General features: G+C 41.4%; 2 protein-coding genes across 7 annotated transcripts in view; one reads left to right on the top strand and one right to left on the bottom strand.

The window, feature by feature from the left end:
• TRDMT1 (tRNA aspartic acid methyltransferase 1) overlaps positions 1-15,941 on the bottom strand; it is a 41,872-nt gene extending 25,931 nt beyond the window's left edge. For 4 of the 6 annotated variants that reach the window (XM_054003059.1, XM_053969448.1, XM_054004507.1 and 1 more), the window contains exon 1: positions 3,380-3,443. In XM_054003059.1, coding sequence (XP_053859034.1) covers positions 3,380-3,443 — 64 coding nt within the window. Of the gene's footprint in view, positions 1-3,182; positions 3,236-3,379; positions 3,444-4,480; positions 4,576-14,715; positions 14,781-15,731 lie in introns of those variants that run through there. The other 2 variants (XM_053969699.1, XM_053969780.1) reach the window with 2 other exon arrangements.
• A 215-nt stretch (positions 15,942-16,156) lies between these two features.
• On the top strand, positions 16,157-24,633 carry VIM (vimentin). Its single transcript, XM_054001926.1, has 9 exons — positions 16,157-16,773; positions 16,936-16,996; positions 20,875-20,970; positions 21,111-21,272; positions 21,781-21,906; positions 22,627-22,847; positions 22,940-22,983; positions 23,398-23,483; positions 24,001-24,633. The coding sequence occupies exons 1-9, from the start codon at positions 16,232-16,234 to the stop codon at positions 24,040-24,042; spliced, it is 1,380 nt and encodes a 459-aa protein (XP_053857901.1). The 5' UTR covers positions 16,157-16,231; the 3' UTR covers positions 24,043-24,633.
• Positions 24,634-27,072: the final 2,439 nt, after the last annotated feature.

The raw sequence follows: 27,072 nt of genomic DNA, 5'->3' as shown, positions 1-27,072 counted from the left end.
TAGACAATCCCCAAGATCTTTCTTTTTCAGCTTTAGACTGAAACCTAAGTTCAGAAACAACTTTCTCTTCACTGTCAAAAAGAATGTGATTAAACTATGAAGCTATGTACTCACAACTTCCATGTACTCTTAACAGAGAAATACTTACAAGAGATTATAAACTTCCATCAATATGTGAAAATTCAATTATTTTTTACTGTAGGCAAGGACAATCTCAAAACCAATTGCATACTATTTGGTGCTAAATGCATTCCACATTAATGACAGCTGCTAAAACAACAAACATCTTCATCCTGCAAGCTATCCTACAACTAAGTTTTTGAAAGATCACAGCCAAGAAGAGCATCAAGGTAGAAAAGTCAGTGTCAGATTTCCTGAGAAATACCTATTTGACAATTGAAACACTGGCAATTTCACAGAAAAGTAGAAAGTTGGACCATCTGAATTAACCATAACTAACTCCATTACATGGCAGTAACTAGGCTACAAGAACTGCAGAATCCCTTTTGTACAGCAAGGCTTTTCTGGGATGCTGCCACTGAAATATTACATGCTCCCTTCATTTTCTACATATTCTTATTATTTTTCTTGGCTTATAGATTCACTAGAAACCATACTAAGATAATATATTATTATAAAGAATCATCATCTGTTGTGCATCTGGCTTATGGAAGCACTGGCACAATGGAGGCCTTTCTTTCAAACTTCATATTTATATGGAAAAAAAAACCCCAATCCTTCTAATATTTCTATACATGATTTAAAAGAAGATGCTAAACAATCTGCCACTTGCTAAGTGAAGGAAAGGATGAGAGACCTTTTCAAACATCATGGTTTCATGTACAGATACAGGCCAAAAACATATAAGAAACACATTATTAAAGTACTTACAGCAGAACATTCACTTCTTCTCTGTTTTATTTGCACATAATATCAAACATTTTAATGCCCCTTGACTTTACTTTGTTCCTTCATAAACTGTGTAAGAAAACTGAATCCAGATGTCTAAAGGACTTTAAATACCAGGAGAAATTATCAAATGCCCAAGTACATTTCTGCTCCCAAATGAAATCCAATTCATCAAAAACAGTTTTATATAATAACCAGTTATTAAATACTTAACTTAGTGCAAATTTTGTAGGAAACTTTTAATCAATTTGCCTTTTACTTTTAACAAGACTCTAAACAAGATTTTCATCTAGAAGTGTATGGTTTGGCCATTTCCTGAGACAACACAATGCTTATGGACTGAACTCTCATATTTTTCCCAGATACATAAGCATCCAAATTGAAAAATACTACACCAACTGTAATGTAAATAGCTTTGTGTCTATACACTTTGCAAATTTCAATTGGTACCATTTTGAACTAGTTAGGGTCATTTACACAAATAATAAATTAAATGTCCTTACTTACAGTCCCTTTATCTGCTTTGGCTGATACCACTACAGAAAAAGCTCAGTCTCACTGTTCATACCTATTGCAATTTCATCAGTCAAATGCAAATCCATAAGATCAGAAATTACACCAAAGACTGACACTGAATCAGCTTTGTCATCAAGTTCAGAAACTGTAAACATGGAAGTAAATGTACCTTTTCAGGAAATAATAAAAGGGGTTTCATTAAGTCCTTCAATCTCCAAACTACACCATTAGGTGACATGATTTCAAGACTTCCTATTTGTAATAACTATTCACTGGGGCATCCCTAATTCTGTGTATCTTTTGGATAAATGTTTAGTCTTCTGATAATCTAATGAGGCATTCCTAACATTCCCACACTTTTAAGTATTTACTGAGTTGCAAGTGATGTTTTCGCAGGTGGAAACTCGCAGGACATCACATCTAGCATTATAATGTATTAAACATTGCAGCACACTACTGAGCTGCCCCAAGACACCCACTATTATGGCAAGAACACAGCTAGATAATTCAGTAAAGAGTGAAGGAACCATGGTATAGACTAACTTTCAGGAACCAGTCCACTTTCTGTGGAAATACGGAAATTTTCTACAATACAACAAACATGGATAGCTTGCCATCACTTCAGGAATCTGGTTACCAGAAAAGCAGCATGTTATCATTAGTGTATACACCATATAGAAGACATAACACACTGTTTTCATTCTACAAAAACTCCAAAATATGCAGTTCCAGACAAAGCTATACTTGCCTCTTAATATTCTAAGAATGTCTCTGGAAATAAAGAAAATACATCCTCAAAACAGGTGGCTAGGAACAATGCAGGAACTTATTTTGTTGTGCATTTATATACATATAATAAATACATTAAAATATATTTTATATATTTATGTTCATAAATAAAACACTTAGACACATTCAAGCAAAAACAGGGTAGTAGGAAAAATGCTACTCTGACAACTGTGAGTGTGTTTTAAGTAAATAAATGATGCTAAACGGATTTCACTCCATAAGCATACCCTTAATATTTCATAGCTCCCTGGAAAAATAGCAAGATAAGACAAGTTTCCACTTGATGTTTTTATGACAATGCTCTCTGCTAATGCTCCTGAAGACTGAAAGATTTGAAGGATTGTAGTTACAGTTAAAGTTATTATCGTAAGTTATACTTATCATAAGTGATTATCATAAGTTATACTAATGTGTGTTGAAACATGGACTTCAAAGTAATAAGGTCCAGGGTACTTTACAACAGAAATCAATAGCCCTAACTCAATTTTTAATTTGGGGAAGCCAATTCACAGTCTACAGGATCTGCTGAAGGTCATCTGGGCCATGCTTTAACAATTCAGCAAATTGAGCTCCAGGGTTCCTTGTGCCAGATCAAAAAATCACCTGGGAACATGGGCTGGTGTGAACTCTCTATACCAGCTCAAATTCCACATTTAATTTTCATGTTTATAAAATGTTACACCAGCCTCAGATGGTCAGGCTCGCTCATACTGGAACATGGCTCAACTGTTCACCTAACTATGGCCTATGAAAACCAAGTCCACGTGCATGACAGTGGGAAACCCTGGCTCATGTGGTTATCATCCTGGGCATCCCAGTGATCCCCATCCCATCTGCAGCAGGGGTGTCTCTGTATTACACAGAGCACATAATAACAAACACAAAATCACGGCCTCTCCAGAAGCAGCTGCCTGGGCCAAACATGGAGCAGGGATCCCTAATTTCCGTCCCTACGTGCTCCTGGGTACCTGGTGCCACACGCCGGACTGGGGCAGGGGCTATGGGAGAAGAGGGGCCACCTTTGTCCGCCCCATCGACAAGAAAGAGGCACCCTGCCTTGTTCCCCCTTCCTCAAGGCGGGGCCCCCTCGGGAAGATGGAGCCCCCGAGGGCGGGGTGTCCCGGGCGGGGCAGGCAGCAGGGAGCCCCGCGGGACGCGCCGGTACCTCTGAGGGCCTGGTGCATCCCCCCGATGCCGCTGTACAGCTCCAGCACCCGCAGCGCCGCCATGCTCGGCTCGCCCGCCGCCCCGCCCGGCGCCTCCCCGAGCGCCGCCCGCCCGTTCCGCCACCCTTTCGTTCCCCCCGCCCGTCCTGGCCTGCGCCGCCGCGGAGTGGCGCGGCCTGGCCTTGGTGGTCGCTCGGGGAACCACGGGCGGGATCGGCCCCGCAGGACGAGGCCACCCCCGGCTCAGCCGGCCCTGCCGCCCCCTGAGGTGTCCGTGGGGCGGCTGCTGCTCGTGGCTCCGCCACCTGCGCCCTGCTGGCAGTGAGGGGCGGGAGAGGGACCCGCTGCCCGCCATGACTCCCGTGGGCGTCAGGCCGAACCAGTGCGGCCGGCGCAGGGAGAGAGTGGCAGCGCGGGGTGGCAGAGGGGCTTGTCCTCATGAGGGGCACACGTGTGCTGGCCCGCCCGGTGGGCAGCTGGTGCCGGCGGCCTCGGCGGTGCCACGGGCCCGGGCATTCCGGTAGTTCGTCGTACGGTGATGTTTTCGAAAGGTCCTTTCAAAGCCCGCACAGGAAAGAAGGAAATGACTGATGAAACTGCTCTCATTTGCCCCAACGCTTCTTGCTAAATTGAGAAGGAAGACACTGCTCAACGACATTGTTGCCCCTGAAAAGTGTCCGGTCTTTTAAACAAATATTTTATATATATATATATGTGTGTGTGTGTGTGTATGTATGTATGTATATATATATATATATATGTATGTATATATATATATGTATGTATGTATGTATGTATGTATCAACCATAGTAAATGCGTCGCAGACTGTTACATGGGTTACCCACCACAGTCAAGCAGACACTCACCTATGCCTCAGTTTGCAGATTTAGATTGTAAAGTGAAGATGAAATATTAAAAAAAAAAAAATCACCCAAACCAAACCTGAACATGTTGCTCCACTAGTTTCTTGATTTAATTATATTGTTGTGGAGCCTTTTAAGAAACCTGTCAAAAACAAGGTGGATTAAAGGAATAGTTATTTTTTCCTTAGAAGCTGCCTCATACAACATGTCATAGTAGCTCCCACCTCTTGACTTACAGTGAAGGAAGAATTTTTAGCTGAAACTGGAGGGCAAAAAAGGAGGTAAATCTGCTGCCTTTCAATGCACTCCTCCAAAATACAGGATGCATGACCTGTGGAAAACAGTGAAATTAGAAACAAAATGTCAAAGTAAAAATATCAGTCCTTGCCAGTTTTTTCTAATCAGTGCTGTCATTCACCTGGATCTTCATTAGTAGTGTCTGGGGCTGCTGCTTTATTTGTCAGCCATAGAAGGTGACTAAAACAAGAAATGCAAGTCTATATCTAGTCTGCATTACTTGAAAGGAAGTGCAGCAGCTGAGACACCAGAGGAGAGCAGCAGGCATTGCAACCAACTGCATGCAGGTTTCCTGCATTGGTGGTTGATGGAGAACTGAGAAAATGGAATCACATGGTGCAACAAAACTAGAAATGTGCTTGCTGGAGAAAAGAGTCATGGACAAAGATGCTGAAGGCTCTGAAGAAAATTGCTCAAGATGATGGAGATGGGTTACAAAGAGCAAAGTTGTTATCAGCTAAGAAGATACACTTTAATAGAACCCCTTCTAAATATAGATGCAAGGTGAAAATAAAGAAAAAAGCAACTTTTAGACTATTGAAATCAGTAAAGCCGATTAATGAGTTTGAGTTTCTTGTCTTACTATTCCCATAACCTACAGATCACAGCAATGCTAGATACTGTGATGAGTGAGAGCTGTAGTCAGTCAGAAACAGTTGATTTATTTGGAGCTGCCCAGTACCTGGAGTGATTCATATCAGACAGGAAGACAGGGGTGAGACCTGTTTTTCCTTCTTCTTTCTCTGACTCCAAGGTATTCTTGCCATTCATACATAGGAAAAGTGGAGTCTTATGGAAAAAGTAGCAGAGATGTCTCTGCTGTGCTAGTTGGTGGCATGAGAACATTCCCAGCTCAGGGGAAATCCTCCACCTACTTCCTCTTCCAGTGTAGTAAACTGGAGAATATGATCAACATGCCTCCATTCTGACAACAAAGAAATTAATAAGCTAGATTGGGATTTTATTGGCTTCCTCTTGTAAAGAATGGGAAGCACCAAAACTTCCCTAGTGCTCATTTTTAAACAACTGGCAGCAGTCACTTTTATAATTCTGTATGACTGTGGCTGCCCTAACCTGGTTGTCATTATTAATTGACAGCTGCAAAAAGAACCAAAATGAAAACAGGGAATCTGGAAGCAGTTACTTGTAGTGTTCTTCACTTTAAAAATGTAAAGTCAACATAATAATAACCATACTTTCTTGATCCAAACTTAGATAATAGTATTTAAGGCATGCTGCTTATTTCAGTCAGGAGCAATGGCACCGAAGTGCTGAGATCCATGGCCACTCATATCTTGCTTCTCACAGGAAAACCTGGAATGATGGCAGAGAGAGGGTGAGCCCTGTGAAAGCAATCGTTCATACTTCAATCAGAAAATGTTGCTAACATGTGCTGCCATTGCCATGGGGCGAGCTAAATGTTGCTCACACTTTGTCTTGTGACCCCAAAGCAGCCACGTCTGCAAAATTTCCCAATTGGATCTCTCTGACTTACTGAAATTTGGGTATTGTGACAGCTCCTTTTTACTATTCTCCATGCATATAGCATTGATAGGATTCCTGTAAAACTCTATGAACACTACATTTTATTAACAGAGGAGATTAATAGCAGAGTTGAAGTCCAAAGTCCAACTCTGGACTCTGTATTTTTTAGAGCATAAGTATGGACTGTTTAATGTATCAATTATGGCTCCACAATGTAGTTGGCTTTAAATAACAAATGAAAGGCTTTTCTAAAATGATGTTAATTTATTCTAAATGGGCACATCTACAGAACTATGTTAATGCATTGATGAAACAGCTGTTTGCTTGACTCTAATATATTTATAGTAAAATCTATTTTAAGCAAACTGATCTTTTAATGATATTTTTAAAGTTGTTGACATAAGCATGTGATATCAGCATTTTCACTGAGGCAGCTTTGAAAACTCCTGCCTCCTACAAACTAGCATCGTTTCCTCAATTCAGAAGTTTCTGGAGTTTGCCCACATCTCTGATGAGTGGTATGATACAGATAATCATGCTAGGTCTGAAATTGTTGCCTTGGTAATCAACAAACATCCAGTGAAACAGCTACATGTGGTTAGAGGAACACGAAACCACTGCAATATTTTCACTTCTTAAAATGCTTCAGAATTGTTAAAAACGGTACAATTAGCAATGCTGCACAAGAACATCACAGAAACATGCCCCCTTCCTTAAGATTCTGCATTGTACTTGGCAACTGAAAAGCAAAATTACAAAATATGAATCGAACATGTAATCTTGTCCTCAAAGTGAAAAGAAAAGATTTTTCACTGCTGTTTCTATAATTCAAAAAATGCAGACAAAACTCCATAAGCAGTTACATGTAAGTCTCATCCCTGCCCTCCCCTTTGCAGCAGAGCAGAGCCAGCAGGGCTCACCCCCAGCTATGACAGGAGGCTGCCAGTCTGCAGTGCCTTGTCACTGGGTTTTGTCGAGGCCATGAATGTAACCCCTCAGCGTAAGGTGCGTGATGAAAGGTAGTGGACTTGAAGCTGGGAAGTGCTTGTGAGCATTTCCTCTATATTCAAAAAATGGAGAGAGAGCAGAGAAAACCTCCCTCTGCTCGTACACCGGATGTTTAAAAATGCCTTCACGGTGGTCAGCCAGAACTTTGTAAAAGCAAATGTCAATGTTGATGGCTGAACAACAAAAAATGCTTCTTCTCTCCAAAGGTCTGATATAACCTACTGAATACCCAAGTGAGCATCAGGAGGAGTATACAAACATCTCTGCTGTCTGGGAGGGAAGCTCATATTCTGGGACAGAAATCACTGTGGCCAGGAAAGAATGTGAGGCATGTCATACCCTTGCAATGCAACCAGTGAATTGAAAAAAATTACTGAGAGCATATGGAATCAATTATTGTTTCCATAACCATTGGCCTAGTAGGTTACTAATAAAACTGAAAACCTTTTGCAGTTTATCAAAATCTATCTTAGTCTATCTTTATCGGATGTTATGTTTCAGAAGGGTATTTATCAGAGTTGATTTCTGCTGAAGTGCTGCTCAAGTAGCTGTCAACCACAGAGGCGATGCTTCCAGGAAGCCAGCTGGGCTGCGCCTGTATGGCTGAGGAAGTCTATGATTTTCATTTATAATGCCATGCATCTGCAAGACTAGAAATGAAAACCACATCAAATCAGGTTTGTCAGCCTCTTTCAATGCATTTTCTAAGAACTTTATACCAGGGAAATTTATGTAGCTGAAATTATTTGGAAGAGTGCTCAGACACAAACATTTTTAACCTTTTGCTTTTCAAATATATTAATAGCTCCATTTCAGGATTTTATTTTCATGTTTTGGGGCTAGGTGTATACGCTGTCAGGAATAAGGAATAAAAATACATTGCTTCTCTAATTAATCTTTACTTTTCTGGCTTAAATACATTTAAATCTAAATAAATCTGGCTTGTTTGTTACATTTGGCCTGCAGTGGTTACCCAGGCTGGATGAGAGGCATATGTTAACATTATGTTATTGGCTTTCTTGAACTTACACATTCCAGTGCTTGCCAAAAATAAATATATAAAAACCTATATAGTCACTGGATTGAACAAAACTGACTCAGAGCTCTTTAAGGCCCCTGCAGTCAGGCAAAAGATTGCTGGTGCAATGAATGTGTTTTGACTCAGACCTTTGAAGGGTGACAGCAGGCACGGAGCCAGGCATTTGTTAAAGGGGTTCAGTTCAGTTGTTAAAGGGGGATCAGGATGAGGTAATGGCGTGGGAGATCCCAGCTTGCTTGCAAGGGCAGAAGGAAATGATATGGTGCCTGCTGCTCTCTCAAAGGGAGGGGAGGGGAGATGAGGGGAAAAAAAGGAAGTGCAGACAGTGAGCCTGGATATGCTTCTTAACTTCTTGCTTAAGGCAAGAATTTTCACCTCCAGTATCCCCCTATGATTTGCACAACTTATACTGTGCAAACTGAAAGACTTGTAGCTGTATGTCATTGCTGGTCACACCTTCTGATCATAAGGCCATCTAGTATCACCTACAGCTTTTGTACACTGCAGTTTTGTCTTTCAAGGAGATCAGCCCCTGCCCAAACTGTTTTGTTTTTTTTTTTTTAATTCAGTCCATGTGGTGAGTTTAATCTCTGACTATGAGTAGCATTAGTTAGCACAGGAAATGAGATCTGCCATGGTGGTAGGATTTCGCCAGAAGGGTATTTTCTCCAGAGAGAAAGAAAACCTCTAATGCAGCCATAGCAGAGCTGTAACTGTGGCCCTGCTGAGCGACCTTCAGATTAGATTAAACCAAAATTGTATACAGTGAGTACTGTAAAATCTGCCCAAGAAGCTGAGCACTTGGTGCCTAGGCAGCACAGAGATGTCTTCCACCCTGGTTCTATTGCTAGCATTTGCAAATGAGCTACTTTAAAGCTAACATAAAACTATTTGATATCAGTAATGGATTGCAATTGCAAAAGTTACTGTACTTAAAATATTCTCTTTCTGGCATTGGAAATGTTTACAGATATCTGTCAAACACACCAATATAACATCTGCCCAAAAGTCTCTTGGAAAATAGTTTATAATAAAAAACAGAATTGAAGAAGTTGTGAGATTTTATAAGGAAAAACTGAAATAAAGGATAAATTGAAAAGTTACTGTGAAAAAAATCTAGGAAAAATGTAAGTGTCATTTTTGGCTGCTTTTGGGGCCTCTTCCCCTTTCCCCTTTGCCTCAACTATGAACAAATGCTTTAGATTTTTCTAAATTTGAAACAAACTTTTTTTTAGAAAAAGGACTGTGAAATTAAAATGTTATTTTTGCCAAAACAGCTTGGAGAGAGAAGCCCCAAAAAACCTAGCCTAAAAGGGCCAAGAAAGCCTAAAATAGTTCTTTCTGAAGAAATCTTCTTGCACAATACATATGCCAGAATGGACTAGTAGTGTCAAAATTTAGCAGTAGGGAGTTGGGCTTACTTAAAACTCCAGCAAATATGTTTCACATAATGCACCAGAAAAATACAATGGGAGATTGTTGGAATTGTCCATTGGGAGCCCTGTGTGTCAGATGAAGTCCCTGAGGATGATTTTATCACAGTTTTGGTGCCACATCAGATGTAGCACTCATCTCCAACAGTATAGGATACTGTTGTTCAAAACCTAACAATATTGAACTCAAGTAATTAATTAACCTAAACTGTGAATAATTCACATTGTCATTGGCAGTCCAGGCATCATCTATACTATTGTAGTACAATAGTACTGTGTCCTTCATCTGTGGGATAGCTCTCAAGATTCCTCTTGATATGACAGAAGTTGATTGTTTTCAGAATACAACTGCAGGTCAGTGGCATTACCATATTCAGGGAAAACCATGCCTCTCCCTTTGAAATATCCTGACATCTGACCTGTATGTTCTTTCATCCTGATGTGCTGGACTTACATGATAGGCCTGGTAAATTCTGTCAGGAGTTTTTAAAAATGCCTGATCCATGTCAAATAAACAGCTACAAACACTGGCAAAAGTCTGAGTTAGCAAAACTGAAACATCTACAAAGCTCCTGAATAGTTGTCAGGTTCTTCCTCCTGTCATCCTACATATGCTCTCTCCCACCTAGTATGTGTATTGGACCATGTACAAGACCAAATTCCTAAGGAAAATTTCAGGTAGACAGTGAATTGTCTTTGTATTGGGAAACAGGACACTGTTCCACCTGAAAAGTATGGACACCTCTACTCTTCCAGACATTTGCTCTCTTCCTTCTCCAGCCATATGCATAATCTCTGCTGTATTTAACTAATTTTCCACTCAATTCTTTATGGCCCACAATATATTATGCATCTTAAATCTGGATCATCTTCCCTCCTTAATCCCAACTGGACAGAGTATATTTATGCTTGAAAATTAGGCATAGAGCTGGCATGTAAAAACTAAGTTCTTCTCAGCTTTGGGGTGTGTGCAGCACCACCTCTTCCCTTTGAAAGGAGCCAATTAATCCCAGAATGGCTAACACAATGTATGCTCAGTTTATGAGTCTCATTGGAACCAAGGACTTGGCACAAGAACTTGGACGGAGGAATCCACTAAAAACTTGGCCTTCAAGGAGCTAGTACTGTTCTGCTTGTCCTGGGCATCTCAAAGGAAGAATGGAACAATTGCTGCATGCAATTAATGATTCCTTTGCTGTGTCCTGCCTCTTCCTCAGAAATATCATCATTTCCTGGTATATCACGGCAAGAAACATTATGCTATTTATGCTTTGTGTAAGTGATGGAACTGGGGGAGAGAAAAGAATGAAATCACTACTCAGATTAAATTGTTTTTTGGCTAGAGGAGCTCTTTAAGCAGTTTGAGTTGAAAAAGCTTGGCCAAAAAGAAGTAGTAAATGTTTAACTCACAGGGTTCATTAATGGCATACAAGAATCACTTCTTTCAGATTTTCCCAAAGAGAGGATGGATGGATGGATGGATGGATGGATGGATGGATGGATGGATGGATGGATGGATGACTCATCCTTGAAAAGGTTTGCAACCTCAAATTTAAAACAGTGAATCAAAACAGGGCTTCCCATTGTAATGTGACAAGTAACTGTTCATCCACGCTGTTGACTTCTACCTGGATCAACATTTTGCTGCAGGAATTGCAACCTAGTGCTGAACAAGGCCAAGATGGTCAGCAGTGTGGCAAAGGACAGAGAGAAGCTACACACACTATGCATTTTTCATAGATTCTCCTGAAAATTTGAGCCGCTTAATTCAAATATTTTATCTGATATTTAAGTTAAATGGTCCTTATAAAGTGCCTATCACGATCCTTGAAAAATTTTTTGGTCTTTGACAGTATACAAATTTCATGAAACAAAGATGTGGAGAGATAAAATTTCAAATTATCTATTTTGGGGCACCTAAAATCAAGACTGAAAGACTTTGTGTATTCTGTAAATTGGTTCTGCTTAAAGACTTTCAGGTTGAGCATTGAGCCTTAAACCATGCCAAACCTCTTCTCAGTTTGGAAAACCTCATTTTGTATCTCCCAGTCATTGCTAACTGTATTGCTGCCATTCAGCAGTCAGTGCTATTGCTGTTAAATGAAATGACACAGTGTGTCCCTTCTTAATTTGTGTTGTTTTTTTTTTTTTTTTTAGTTTCTAAGGGATGGATTATATAAATTACTATACTTGTGATAGAGCTTAAAAACCTCTCTTCTCTTCTTGTTCCTAGAGGTGTGCATGGTGTTTGAGATAACCTCAGGACAAAGGACTGTAGTGGCTTTGAAAATGAGCTCCTGATTTGGTACAGAAATGTCATCATTTCATACAGAAAAATTCCTATTCTGGCAATTATAAACCATAGTAGAGAGGTACCTAATGCATGACAATTCCTTGGAAATGTAAATTGTGCGATGGGGTGGCTTCACTCATCTTCAAATCACTTCCTTAATGATGAAACCCCTGCCAGTTTCATATAGTTCGTTATAAATTAAAATAGAATATTTTAGACAGACTTGGTTAGTTTTGAGTATAGAGCTTAGTCATTTACTTGAATTTACTTGAAATTATAGAGCTTAGTCATTTACTTGAAAAAATCAGCAGCTAGTCATACTAATTTGATATGCTTTGCAACACTGGCAATGACAATAGGCAACATAATTTTACAAATAAATTTCATAAAAGAATTTCCCAGTTTCTTTATCAAGACAAAAATAAGTCAAGGAGGTTACTCACAAGGGGAGAATTCAATGCTGGAACATTAAGATATTCTGCAGCCTGGTGATATTCAGAAATCCAAATCAGCTTCTCCTAGTCAGGGAGATGCGTTATCAGGGTTCAGAAAAACCATCACTTCCCTGGATGCACCGGCCTTTCTTGGGGGCTCCTCCTTACCACGTGGCTCTCAGCTAAAGGGAGGGACTTATCCCAGCTGAAGATTAAAGCCAGAATCCCTTTTTTCTTTTTTTTTTTTTAAACAGGGACCTTTCTGTTTTCAAAATCATAGCAGTCTTTGTGTTTTGGGGCCAGGTTGAAGGTGTTCTTAGACAGTGAAAACCACAGCAGTCACTCAAGTGATAGGCCATAGCACTTATTCTGGCTGACCACTACAGAGGATTCCTCCTGTTCAGTTGTCTGTAGGGTGTTAAGGGTCTTTTATTTCCTCATGTTAAAATGCGTCCCTATTGCCCAGAGTTTGTTTAATAGCTATGGTGCAGGGGATGCATGAAGGAATGCCTCTACAGCCCCATGCATGCCTGGGCTAAAGGTTGCTGTATGGTACTGACACAAAAACTATTGTATTTGCATGGCAGGATGTTTTTTCATGGATATTTAATATTTATGTGTCTTTCTACACCTCCTGGAAGCAGAAACTTTAGAAAAAGGGCATAAATCTGATTAAGAAAAACATTCACATCTGTTTAGTCAAGATTTATGTAACTGGAAAGCACATTCAATATTTGGACTAAATTGCTCTCGTTTCTTACTGTTTAAATTAAATGGTAAATTAAAAAAAAAAAAGTGAATGCCAGTCTTTTCAGTGATGTTTTCAGACCAACAGATATTTTTGCAAGGAAATAATAGAAATTCTGTTATATGGACTTTTTAATTTTTAGTACAACTGATATGCAGTATAAAGCCTTTCAGGCACCCGTACCTTCTCTCTATGCATATCCACTTTCTCCATTAATGAAAATTACACACAGTACAGGTGCTTTTTTGCTAAATTTCTAGGACTTGATTCCATATTTCATTCTTGGCAGTAAACCAATACATAATTATGTGGGGGGAAAAAAAGGCCACAAAAAAAAGGCATAAAAGAAAATTTCAGTGTGAACTGAAACTCTTGTGAGTTAAAAATAGCTGTTTGATTTTTCAAGAGTGCCATTGGCTTAGCTCTGACCTACTTCTGTAGAGGTGATGCTTTGGGTTGACCAGGCAGCTACATGACTGTGCGCTGGAATTGCAAGGGAAGGCATTGCAGTAAACAGCACAGAAGACAGCCAGTAGTTTATGAATAATCCCCAACGTGGTGCTGAGTGATGCTCTTAGCTGTCTGTTCTTCATGTCAGAAGTGGTCAAGATCTCCATCAGCCACTGCCTCTGAGAGTCCATAGCATTTCCCATTAAACTAGACATTACTGTGATTTCATTTCCATTCAAAGTATACTCTCAGTGATGTTTATGGCTACACTGAGACAGAGTCTCTTCTGAGAAGGACAGTAGAGATCTTTATGCATTTCAAGGGGACATGTTTTAACCCCCTTGGGAGTTTGTAATGCAAATGTGAGTTAAATTTTTTACAGTTTACAAGAAACAGCTTCTTCCATTTGTACATCTGTGTAAGTGCCAACCAGCAAAATGCACTTAAAGGTTTACTGTAGTCCCAACAGCCAACAATATCTGAACATTTCATAGTAAGACACAGAAATGAGGCAGGTAGCCAAGAGCACATATGCAGCAGTGACATAAACATATGGAAATTACACTTGAAACATGAAGTGGGTGGGTCATATTTACTAAAACAAATACGTTGGATTTTAGAGGCAAAACATTTTCTGAATGAGGATGATTCTTGCATATGTGTGCCATTTAAAGTTTTGTGAAGTATAAGTTGTGCTCTGTTAGGAAAAACAGATGGGACACCAGTACACCTTTAAAAAACAACAGTCTACCAAAGCTATCAGTATTTCTGAGTACAGCATCTTTAATCCATGTTGGTTATGTGCTGTTTTGCTTTTTGCCTACAAGTATGTACTTCTGTGCCAGGAGTCTCAAAGGCTTACAGCTCAAACTTGATGGCTTAAATAGAGCTCTGAGAGGGCTGGGCAGCACAACAGCATCCAGGCTGGGCTTTTGGAACCCTTAGCCTCAGGAATGCTGTGTGACCTCTGCCTCTTATTCAGTGGGTGAATGGAATAAGCTGTAGCCCAGGACTTATACTGCAAGCACTTCAGTAGCTCAACCTTGTCAGCTTCCTTTTCTTGACTAAGCTTCAGTGAACAAAAGAAATTAAAACCTCAAGGACTTACATTTAGATACAAACCACATTCCTGCACTTCTGATTGCCAACAGAATGAAAGCAAAGTAGAATTTCCTTCAAAAAACCAAGATCTTTAATAAAATACATTTGTTTACATTCTTCCTTGTAAAGTACATTACCTGAAGTACAATAGTTGACTACTGTGAATTGGGATGTGAAGATTACCTTTTTCTCTACCCACTGTTCATCAGAACTTCCAGTGAAGATATTTCTTCCTGCAGGACTGCAAGCTAAAATGAATCAAAAATCAATGGTAGTTTTGCATCCCCTAAGTGCTGAAGCAATACATTACAGATAATGTCTGCAATGTATCACACACTTCCCGTGGCAGAGAGAAAAAAGATGTCCCTTACCTGATGCATCAGTGCAGAATTTCAGAATGTGAGTCGTGCTTTTGCCACTCAAGTTTAAAGTTATCTAAATGGCAGAGATTCTGTCATCTTCCTTAAGCAATCTCTGCATTCATGCTGAAACAATCTGCTTCTACTCAAAGTTTTTCTCTGTTAACTTTTATGCCATTGCTATTACCCTGTACTACCAACATCACTCTTTTCCATTGCTGGTAATCCCATTTTGATAGTAAAATTGCTCTGAAAACACTGGGATTTTTGTCTGGCCTTTTATTTTACACATGTATTTGCAGATCATAGTTAAGGAATAATTATAATTTTGCCGGGTGCTCTCCTAAGACTCTGACGATACGCCTACCAAAATGAATAGCAAAGTCTATTGGGTACAACAGTGGAGAAACAAACCTTTGTTAAAATCAAGTCTGCTACTATCCTAGTTATTTTCCAGGAGCAAGATCCTGAATGCAGCAATTTCAAAAATGTCCTGTCCACACACACAAAAAAACCCAAAAAAAAACCCAAAAAAACCCTAAATTATTCCTGGGATCATTGTTACAAAAATGGCAGAATTAAGCCTTAGGCATGTAACTGCTTAGCCAGCTAGAAGGAAAACATATTTAACATGTAAAGTTCATGTCTTAATCATGGGAGCTGAGATTGCTATCATGGGAGGCAGCTAAAGAAAACACATAATTTTTCTGGTTGTTTATTTTGAATACTTGGTAGCCCTTTGTAATAGTTTGCATAATTTTTCCCTGATCTTACTCTTTCAGAAAGCTCAAAAGAAAAGGAAAGTTCTTAGAAAGATATCTAGATAAATGTACATCATACCATAGAGGGGTTTTAATAGGTTATTCGGAGTATTTTGCCAGGCCTGTGCCAACCCCTTCTTGCAGCCACCACGCTCACTCTGGAGAGGGACAACGAGATGAGAGGGGGAAACCCAGCGCCCATTTCCGCGACGCCGAAGATGCCGCTGCTGACACCGCGTCCTCCCCGGGCGCGCCGTGGTTCCCCGCACCCCCTGTATGGGACACCGCCCTGCCACGTCCCGCAGCCCCGGCGGAAACCTGCCAGCCTCCGGGGACTCAGCCACAGCACAAGCTGCCGCCCACCATCCGCGCCCCGCCGGCCGAGCCGCCCCGCTCGCCGCCTTTGTGTCCGCGGCCGCCGCCCCTTCCCCGCGGGCGGGGCGGAGCGGGGCGGGCCCGGCGGGGCGGGTTCGCGGCGCCCATAAGAAGGGGCCCTGGCCACGGCCACCGCCCTTCTTCGCCACACACCCTGGTCGTCCCGCTCCGCTCCCGGATTACAAAGCCCGCACCGCCGTCGCTATGAGCATCAGCACGAAAAACTCCTCGTACCGGCGCATGTTCGGCGGGGGCAGCCGCCCCAGCACCGGTACCCGCTACATCACGTCCAGCAGCCGGTACTCGCTGGGCAGCGCCCTGCGGCCCAGCAGTGCCCGGTACGTGTCCGCCTCGCCCGGCGGCGTGTACGCCACCAAGACGACGTCGGTGCGGCTGCGGAGCAGCATGCCGCCCATGCGGCTCCACGACTCCGTGGACTTCTCCCTGGCCGACGCCATCAACACGGAGTTCAAGGCGAACCGCACCAACGAGAAGGTTGAGCTGCAGGAGCTTAATGATCGCTTCGCCAACTACATCGACAAGGTGCGCTTTTTGGAGCAGCAAAACAAGATCTTGCTGGCCGAGCTGGAGCAGCTCAAGGGCAAGGGCACGTCCCGCCTGGGCGACCTCTACGAGGAGGAGATGCGGGAGCTGCGGCGACAGGTGGACCAGCTCACCAACGACAAGGCACGAGTGGAAGTGGAGCGGGACAACCTCGCCGACGACATCATGCGGCTGCGGGAGAAGTGAGTGTGCCTGGGGAAGGCGGGTTCGGGCTGCCGCTGCCTCCCGGCTGCTCTGTCCCTTGGCGCGGAGGCAGCCCCTGAGCATCCCGAGCGGGCGGGAGGCTGGGCGGGGGGATTTGGGGGATCCCCGCTCCCTCTTCACCGCCGTCTTGCCCCTTCCAGGTTGCAAGAGGAGATGCTTCAGAGGGAGGAGGCCGAGAACACCCTGCAGTCCTTCAGACAGGTTAGCGGTCGTGGAGGAGGGAGGGGCCCGAGGAGGTGGTGGCTGTGCCTGGGGCGAAGGGTGGGAGTGCCGGAGTTCGCTTTCCTTGCACAAAGAGGTTCCGTCAGTTCTCACGCAAGCCTTCCGTGTTTTCTTTAGGGGGATGCTGCAGTCTGAGGGGAGGGGAGGTAAACTATTGTCCTGCTTTATCCAAGTCTAGCCCGTTTTACAAAAAACACCCCAACGTGGAATCACTTTCCGATCCAATAAAAGCGAAAGGGGGCCATCTGCTCGCTTGGCTGAAGGGTATTAATGGTTTCTATGGGATTCACCGTGGAATGCAGATACAGGCATTATGGCAAGTGTGGTGGCAGCAGATTGAAATAATAGATCCCTTTGTGTTGGAGGGGAGGGTGCAGTGGGCTGCATTCTTACTAAATGCGTAATGGTGTGGGACTATTTCTAGGGAAATGCGTCCATTATGGGCCAGTTTTTGTACAAAACAGAACTCCTTTTTGATGAATCACTGGTCAGTGCATTACTGGGCAACAGTTTCAAATTTAAGGTTTTTCATGTGGGTGTTTTCTGCTGACAAGAAGTACGCAATATGTTCCTTGGGGCGAGGTCACAGGATTGAGTTTGCCTCCTCTGGGTGTCCATGAAGAACGTGGAACTTAATCCTTTATAAAACAAAGATGCTAACCTAGGAAACAAGTTGTGTTAGAGTTTAGTCTTTGTAGGATGCTGTGATGTTATCCAGTTAAAGTAAATCTACGTGACAACCAGAAACAACTGTGCAAACAGTGTTCTAAAATTCTTAAGCTCAAGTTTTCACTTGTGCAAAACCAGCTTTCAACTTAGATTAAGCCTTGTTTGGACTAAGATATTTAGGAATGTGCCTTCTCAAAACAAGGTCTCTTCCCTAAAACTCCTGGTGTAAAACAGCATTGCTAGCATTCTTTCAGACTGGAAGTGACTGCTCTTATCACCAGGCAGCTGGGTACAGGCTGACTTTGTTCCAGAGCTCTTCATAGGCATTAACAGAAGTCACTGTTCAGGAAATCAGCACTTGATTGTTAGTGTTTCCCTGGGAAAGGCTTTTGACTGCAGTATATTTACAGTCCTTGAAGGAGAGCAGGTGTGTTCAAGAGATAGCATGGGGAAACTGAAATACCTACTCCCATTCAGAGCTTGGGAATTCACTCTCCACTGGTATTCTGGGGACAGAAGTTTTAAACAGTCTGAGATACTGCCTTAATTTAAGCTTCTGGGGTTTTTTTTTGTTTTTTTCAGTGCTAAGACAATTTAATGTAGTGTGAAGTTCTATGAAGGAGCAGTGAACTTAAGTTCTAGAGAGTCTCATCTACTCTGATTCATTGCTGAATTCAGTTGAAGGATCAATTGACTTAAGGTTGGCTTTTACATGATCTTTCATATTTAATTGGTGCACTTTAGGCATGTCTGTATTTCAATCCAGTTGAATCTTATGAAGGCTCTGGGCTTCAAAGTGGGCTTGGCTTGGTGTCCATACCCCACACTCATTATCCAGCTCTTCTGTGCCTTTGGAAAGGGGTCACTCAGGAGCTCAGCCTCCAGCAGATGTGTGCATGAAGGACAGTCAGAATTGGATCCATTTAACCTCATAAGCTGTAGCTTGTGCATGAGAAATGCAAATCATTGTCTATGGAAACTCTACACTAAATGCACTCATGACATAACTGGTGCGTGCTGGTGTGCTTGATTTGAGCATCAGTCATACCTAATTTTTCATTACTGGCAAGGATGGAGTTAACATGTAGATTTTGAAACCTAAATCTGTTTCAGTGCAAGTTTTGTTCTTCTGAAAGTGAAATTAAATTCACAAAACACTGAAGCTGAAATATCCTGTTGAGCTTTCCACTTTAAAACAATGCACAGCTTTCTATTATATTTTTCCACTGGGAAGTTGTATAGATTTGGATCACTTCAGCAGGTGTTTTGCTGTTCTGATGTATCATCAAAGATACTTCTTACTTGATGGAGCTTTACTTTTTACTTGATGGAGCAGTTGTGTACTTCAGTATTTTGTGCTGAGGGATGTACTGCATAAAGTATATGTGAAAGTTCAGTGAGGACTTTCTTTTGGGGCAGGACAAGCATCATAGTGAGAAAGTTACTGCAGCTTTGCCAGCTAGTCTAGCAGCAAGATCCTGATCCAAGATAGATCCTGAACCTGTGACAAGCCTAGCAGGTCAGGTCCTGGCTAACATGAGGTTTGTCTAAAGTAAACATGGATGCTCAACCCTGCAAACTGTGTGGCTTGCATTGAAGAATCTCCTGGGATAAAATCAGCGCGTACTCCAACTATGTGTATATATGACTTGTATTTGTTTGTTCAGGCTACAAGTAGCCAATTCATTTACGTGGTTCTCCACACATCTGGGAACTACTGAAACACTGAATCTTAGTGATAGGAAATACAAAAATGATAGCATATGGTAAAGTACATACCACATATTGTGTCTTCAGTTTAAATTGCTTTCAATTTACTATAGGGTCCTAAAATCCTGTAGCTATTCAATTGTTATTAAAAAAAAAATAGCCTTCAGGGTGAAGATTTCTGCAAAATCCTCTAGAAAATCTTTGGATGTCTGGCCAATTATGTAAACATATTGGGTCATAGCCATGTAATTTTATGCCAGAATAATCATGAGGGGTTTTGAGGGGAGGAGAACAAATTAATTAGGAAATTCTTTCCCTGGACTGAAAAACAGAGCTGATATGAACTGTGGGTATAAAACTGGAATTGATAGAAAAGTTATGGAATTATGTATGAAAGGGGTATTTTGCTGGATAAAGTAAACAAAATAATTCTTCTGGAGCAAGGACCTTACCCCCAGAGTAGGAGTGATCCAAGGAAAGGCTTTCTAGGAGTCTACAGAAAACATTCCTTATTTCAAAGATGCCATAATAAAGAGAGCTGCTGATTAGGAATGCTTATGCTTTGGGCAATCCAAAATAGCTTTAGAGTAAGCTGTGAGAACCTGATATGTTAATACTCTGTGAGCACAAGCATGTGGCTGTGTATGTAACTAGTGTGAAAGGAACAATCTTCCGCTTTGCAAACTAAATGCCTTACACATTCAAAATATAAGAAGTTGCCAATCAATGTTTAGTTTTATGTTTTTGAACTAATTCAAGTTGTTCCCTTATAACATTCATGACGTGTGTTCTGTTATGCTCTAAATGAATTTTTGCTGTTGATTAAGACTATCTCTGTCCAGCAAAAGGTGGAGCCTTTGCCAGCAACTGCGAGGGTGTAGGCAATGATGAGTAGCTCAGTTTGTGTTTATGCTCACACCTTCTTTTTCTCAAGGGAGATCTGTTGACCTGCATTGTGAATACTGCAGTTCTTATACATACCTCACCAGCTTTACAAGTATACTTCAGAAGTGTGGTCTGTGGACCTAAGGGACTCTGTGCTTGTTCACCAAGGCATCCATAAGTTAAGCCCAATGATAGGCCTGACAGCACATGTGTTGCACTTTTAAGCCCCACTGAAAAGAGTGGAAGTTTGCAAAGTGCAACTCGTTGTCAGTGTAGTCAAGCTAGAAGCACTTACTGCAGACTTCTGACTCAAGTACTTGAAGGATTTACACCTGCTATGAACTGTGTGCTCTTGATCATGCTTAGCCATAATCAACATACGTGGTATAGTTTTTAAAATCACAATAAAGGTGCATATCTAAGGTTTAAGGCTAAGGTAGGAGGTGGCAAAAAGGTTTTTTACAGCTTTTGATTTCCTGTTGTCTTGCCAAAAAGCTCAGATGTAGCATCAGTCTGTATGCTGCTGAACTTGCTGTAAGAGACTTCTCTACATCAGCTTTGTAAGCTTATGAATTGTTCTTCTCTCTGGTCAGGATGTTGACAATGCCTCTCTGGCACGTCTTGATCTTGAGCGCAAAGTTGAGTCCCTGCAAGAGGAGATTGTGTTCTTGAAGAAACTTCATGATGAGGTAAGCTGAGAGATGAGGTCTGTGTTTAGATGCAGACTGTCTAGCAAGGAAGCTCTTTGCTGGTTCTGTCCCAGAGTCCCCACCTGTGTATCATCTGAGTGCTTTTGTGCAATAATGTTGAGTGTCTGCTTCTCTCTAAGGAAATCCGAGAACTGCAGGCCCAACTCCAGGAACAGCACATCCAAATTGATATGGATGTTTCTAAGCCTGATCTTACTGCTGCCCTGCGTGATGTTCGCCAACAGTATGAAAGTGTTGCTGCTAAGAATCTTCAGGAAGCTGAAGAGTGGTACAAGTCCAAAGTAAGTAAAATGCATCAGGCGTTGGAACTAATTCTGTTTAATTAGTTTCAATTAAACTTGGGTGTAGCACTTGCTGTTCCCTCTGTCTCTCTAATGGACATGAACATAACCATGACACAAAGTCTTTTTTTAAATCTTAGTCTGGGAAGGGTACAAATGAAAACATTTTGTGCCATAACTACAGCAGCAAAGTAATGGGTGCATGCTTGGGAGTCTTTCCTGTGCTTGTACCTGAAAGCAGATGTTGGATGAAGTACTGGAGAAATTAGTGAAAAAATGGTGAAAAGATGGGAAATGTACAGGACAGGAAAACAAGTATGAAAATTAGCTATGAATTCTAATATAACATATAGAGATAGAGAGGCACTTTAAGAGTAATACTAATATTTAAGCATATCAGGTGCTAACCCTTGTAATACCTTCAGTTGTCCTCAACTGCTGTGTCCACAGAAGGTCTGTTTCACCATTTCTGTTGAAGTATTATGCTAACCAGACCGGGGTTTTCCAGTTTGCAGATCTCTCTGAAGCTGCTAACAGGAACAACGATGCCCTGCGCCAGGCCAAGCAGGAAGCCAATGAGTACCGCAGACAGATCCAGTCTCTCACCTGCGAAGTCGATGCTCTTAAGGGAAGCGTAAGTAGAAGACAGCAGTTGTTATTCTTAATTGCAGCTTTAAGCACTGCATTGCAGTTTAATTGTTCATTTGGGTGTGAATGCAGGTAATCTGCCATGCAATTCAGCAGTATATTAATACTCTTTGAAAAGGATGCTGTGGGCTCAATTTGTGTGTATGCACAACAGTGCACTGCCTAGATTGATACACTGAATCAGTCTTACTTAAGCTGTATACATTAAGTTCATTCTCTTGCTATAATATTCACTGTTTATTTAGCACTTTATAAAAGTGTTTATGCCTTGTCTGTCAGGTACCTATAAAGTTATAAAAAAAACCCTGGAGGAGCAGTGAAAGGTGCAAATTTTGCTGTTGCTTAAACATGACTGCTTTAAAGACAGGCTTGGAATGGATGTAACAGTGTTTAGCACACCTGCAAATCTCCTCTGCTAAGGACTGCCTGAATGCTGACTGGAGCTGCATGTGTTGGGCTTACTGTGAAGGATGGCTTTGCCACCTGGCACAACAAATATGTGGCACACCTCAGATCATGCTGCAGAATAACTGTCCTTGAATTTGCAAAGGGAAGATAAGGGGATGACAAATTTGGGACATATCTGGGCATTTTCAGAAAGGATGCTAATGTAACACAATTTTCCTTCTTTAAAATGTTGAGGGTCTCGAGGGTGGGGAAGAGCCACTGAACTGCAGCAGTGCTTGATTTCACTGTTCTCTTCCAGAATGAGTCCCTGGAGCGCCAAATGCGTGAAATGGAGGAGAATTTTGCTGTTGAAGCTGCTAACTACCAAGACACTATTGGACGTCTGCAGGATGAGATTCAGAACATGAAGGAAGAAATGGCTCGTCATCTCCGCGAGTACCAGGACCTGCTGAATGTAAAGATGGCTCTTGATATTGAAATTGCCACCTACAGAAAACTGCTGGAGGGTGAAGAGAGCAGGTAATCACATGTAAACACTTTCCTAAAGCCAGAAATTACTAGAAGATACTTTATACCCATACCTGATTTTATCAATTTCTTTTTCCCTTCAGGATTAACATGCCTATTCCAACCTTTGCTGCTTTGAACCTGAGAGGTAAGCTGTTTCTGCTACTTCAGTTTAGGCAGTTGCTCTATCATTAGCATGAGGGCTCTGGATAGTTCCTTTTATGCTGGTTTTTGAACTTGTATAAGTGCAGTTGTTGTGAATACTCTTCTTGGATGCAACTACAGTATTTGCAACTACTTAACCTTGGATGGTAGCAGCTCTTTTGTTCCTGGACACATTTTAAAATATTGGTACATAGCAAATAATTCATTTGGATACCTGCTGAAAGTGCTTTAAGGGGCACAGAGAAAAAAATGTAGAAGACCTGGCTTATTCAGAGCAGGAGACTTCTTTGTATACTAAATTGGGATTCTGAAAGTAGACACTAAAATGTGTTACACCTCATTTCTTTGAGGAGGCACTTCATCTAGACTATTGGTAATAATACATCTTCTTCTGCAGAAACCAACATTGAGTCTCAGCCAATGGTTGACACTCACTCAAAGAGAACACTTCTAATTAAGACCGTCGAAACTAGAGATGGACAGGTTGGTGGTAACTTTAATTTTATTTCTATCACAGCTGGTAACCTTTAAATTCTTAAGTTTGCCTACTGCTTACTGCAGCTTGTATGTGGTAGTAAGTATTGAGTAGAACAGCAACTGGCATTCCAAGCTGTGTGAACATACAGGTATAGCAAACAGGTTTCTCTGGAAAAAAAACCCAAAATTCATCTGATAGTGAAACTTAAAGTTGGTGACTGTTACCTGTGTATTGATTATTTAAGTTCAGCTGAGTTAGCAAATTCTCAATAGATTTCTTTAGGAAAACATGTGACAGTAAACAGAGATACTTTACTCACTTAGGATAAGATACTGTTGTTGGTGTAAGTAAATAAAACTTGAATGGTTTTTGTATGCTATTTACAAACTAGAATTTCTCATAAGTGAGAGCTGATGCCCACTTGTCTACATTTTGGAAGTGGATGTTCCACTTCTAGCTCTTAAAAAACCCACAAAAATCTTCCTACTAAAACTTAATGCAAGTGTTTCTGTTTTTTATTAGGTTATTAATGAAACTTCCCAGCATCATGATGACTTGGAGTAAAGCTGAAGTGAAGATTCATACTTACTAAAGGAGAAATTCTTACCAGCAAGATTGAAAAAGTCCATGTCTTAAAGGAAGAAACAGCTTTCAAGTGCCTTTCTGCAGTTTTTCCATGAGCGCAAGATGATTATGCTAGGAAATAGGTCTTAGATCTTGCAAACTGACTCTCCCTGAAGGATTAGAGTTTACAATGGAGTCTAGTTTACAAATAGCAATATCTTGTGCTGCAATACTGTTTTTAAGTATCTGAATTCAATAAAACTGCTTTTTCCAGCACAGTATGAGCAACCTGTCGCTACTTCAATAAATCTTTGGAAAATGGCTCTTGATGTGTTCTAATTTGTTAAACTTCATGATTTTCTGGAAAGCCATAACAATATAATGCTGGAATTATTATACGGTTGACATCTTTAGTACTGGCTGTGTGGAATGCTGTTTTTTCAGTTTAACTAGGTAAACTGTCTTACTTATTTACTGCTTAGGTTTTGGAACCAATTAAAATGGATTATAACTGGCAGATGCATAATGTATTATGATATCACTTGAATAAAATATGATACTTCAAGCTAATAAATATTAATCTTTCTTCCATATACTAGTTAATGCAGTTACTAAATGTCAGAATGCCTAAAGAACCTTGAAACTTGCCTTTAGAAAATGTAGTACTTACGTAGCAGAGAAATAGTTCATGTGAGCCCTTATCTCAGACAGCACCTTGCAAAGTTAACAGCTGACTTGGTGCATTAACTTATTTTTCCAGGAAAAACTAGTTCCCAAAGGCTTGTTGGTATTACAGAAGCTACATGAAGGCTTTAGCTGGAGTGGGGGTTAGGAGAGACTAACAGCCCTTTTGCTGACAATTCCAGTATTTAAACCCCTTTTAAAACAGGAGAGCCACCATGCTTGGTGTTCTCTGCTGAACATCAATGTAAATGCAGCAGAATGGGAACAAGGAAGTTCCACTCTGCCTTGCCACAATCTTCCAGGAGGCAATATGGAAGTTGATGTCCTCTCTGAACACTTAAGTTTTCTGCAGAGCAACATACTTTTCAAATTTAAAGACAATAAAGACCTACAGCAGAGCCCCATGAAAGTAGCTACTGTGTTCTGCATTACTTCTGCAAAGTATTCTTCCTGTAAGCTTTTACTGAGGTATAGATTTTTTGGAATGAGGAACTGCAAACTGAAAATTTTCAGTTAATATAATAGCATTCAGGGTAAGGGTAAAACTTCCATTTTGTACAGATATGGTAGCATTTGGGAATTGATTTCTAAGAAAAACTTACCTTCATCTGATAGGGATGAAAACAATTTACTCCTTTTCCATCCTTTTCCTTATCTTTGCTCAAGCATGTGACTAACTGGATGCAGTGTAGGAATTGGAGGGGGGGTGGGGGCAGTAGGAGGCTGCTTTTCTCATCCCAGTTGCAGGCAGCACCAGGTTAGGAGTCCTGCAACCAGGATACTAAAGAGAGAGGTGGACACTGCTTGGGATGTGCTGAAACCCTCTGTGGCTCCATGTGCTGCCCAAGAGAAAAGTCCTGCAGCTGGTCCAGCGTTTGTTCTGGTGACTCCTTTCATGTGAAAAGGGACAGAAGTGACACTGAGGAGAGTGCCTGGACCCAAGCCTCAGCCACAGCTTTTGCCTCAGCAAAGCAGAACAGATTCAACCTGGTCCACCATATGGTAGGTAGGATAGTCTCACTAGAAACTGAGAGTGAACCCAGCCTTTTTCATGTTGCAGAGATTACAGACACCAGGTTTTCTACTACCTTTCAACATCCAGACTACTTAAAAAAAGCACAGATGAGCTTTCATGGGAAGTATTTTCTGTGATAATAACAGCTCTGGGCATGTGTAATATCTAATTTTGAGCACTTTATAGGTATGAGTGTCAACAACTTTTCAGGACAAGTGGAATGATGTGAAGGCTGATGTCCTGCCTGCTGCAGACTACTTCAGTCTTTCTCTGGATCTAGTCACTGAAAAAGTTGAGCCAATGCTAAATATAATTTCTTGTCCCTAAAGCAATGTCAGAGTCCTGGCTGGTGGCATCTGGCAGTCTATGGGTAGGGGATGGTGGGCACCCTTGGTGGCTGTGGGCAGAGGCCCACAGCACAGTGTGCTTTTTGAAATACACATTGATGTCTGGAGTTAGTCTTTCAGATATTGCTTCCACTCTGCCACCAGCTACCTGGCTCAGTGTTTTCTCTTGTCTTTAATTATTTCACTCAGTAGATGAAAGAAGTGCCTGTATCAAGCACTGACTGCAGCAAAGGAGTTATTCCTGGCTCTTCAGTGTTTAGGGTTACTCAGAACACAGAGAAGCATGTGGCAGAGCTCTCAGTCCTGGGAATAAATAGAAAAATAAATAAAAATAAATAAACCTAGTTGCTAAGGGGATAAGAAAATTACAGGAAACCTCAAAAATCTGCATCCCTGTGAAAGCAAGAGCACCCTCATGGTGGAAATGAGAGTGGACAGTGGCTGTGTAAACTTCTCAGTGTTTGATCTAGGGGCACCAGCTTTATGCTCATATATAATTACTGAAAGCTGCTTAGTGCTGAGCCAGCAGCTGACCTCAGAACTGTATTTCACATCCTAATAACTGCAGGCAGCAGCTACACCAAGTGGGGCAGCCCCCATCGATGGCCAGGCACTTGTCCTGCCCTCCACCGAGCCCCACAAAGCTGCTCCCATGAGCTTACATAGGGAGGGCCTCCAAATATGTAAGCTGTTCCCACAGTAAATAATAATAATCCTCTAGATGGCTGAGAATCCTCATATTTAGTTTGTTTTGCCTCACGTAGCTAGAACCTTGTTTTCCTTTTCTTTTTTTTTTTTTTTTAATAATCTTGCAAAACACAGAAACTGTTAGCAGAGACTCCATAGTCCAAGCCCCTGGGAACATGTAGCTAATGCAGTTCTGCCATCCAGTCAGTCTGCTTTAGTACACAGCAAATCCACTTTTCCCTCCCTCCCTCTTTCTGTTTATTTTTCTTTTTCCCTCTCCTCTCCTCTCCTCTCCTC

This window comes from Vidua macroura, chromosome 1, assembly GCF_024509145.1.
Source record: "Vidua macroura isolate BioBank_ID:100142 chromosome 1, ASM2450914v1, whole genome shotgun sequence".
NCBI classification, from domain to species: domain Eukaryota; kingdom Metazoa; phylum Chordata; class Aves; order Passeriformes; family Viduidae; genus Vidua; species Vidua macroura.
The sequence above is the reverse complement of the archived record's forward strand: the minus strand, read 5'-3'. Positions and strand labels throughout refer to the sequence as shown.

Excerpts from the sequence above, each read along its gene's own strand:
- VIM (XM_054001926.1), top strand. The coding sequence starts at position 16,232 with ATGAGCATCAGCACGAAAAACTCCTCGTACCGGCGCATGTTCGGCGGG. Across the intron at positions 21,907-22,626 it reads TCGATGCTCTTAAGGGAAGC|AATGAGTCCCTGGAGCGCCA; the intron begins GTAAGTAGAAGA and ends GTTCTCTTCCAG. Across the intron at positions 23,484-24,000 it reads TCGAAACTAGAGATGGACAG|GTTATTAATGAAACTTCCCA; the intron begins GTTGGTGGTAAC and ends GTTTTTTATTAG.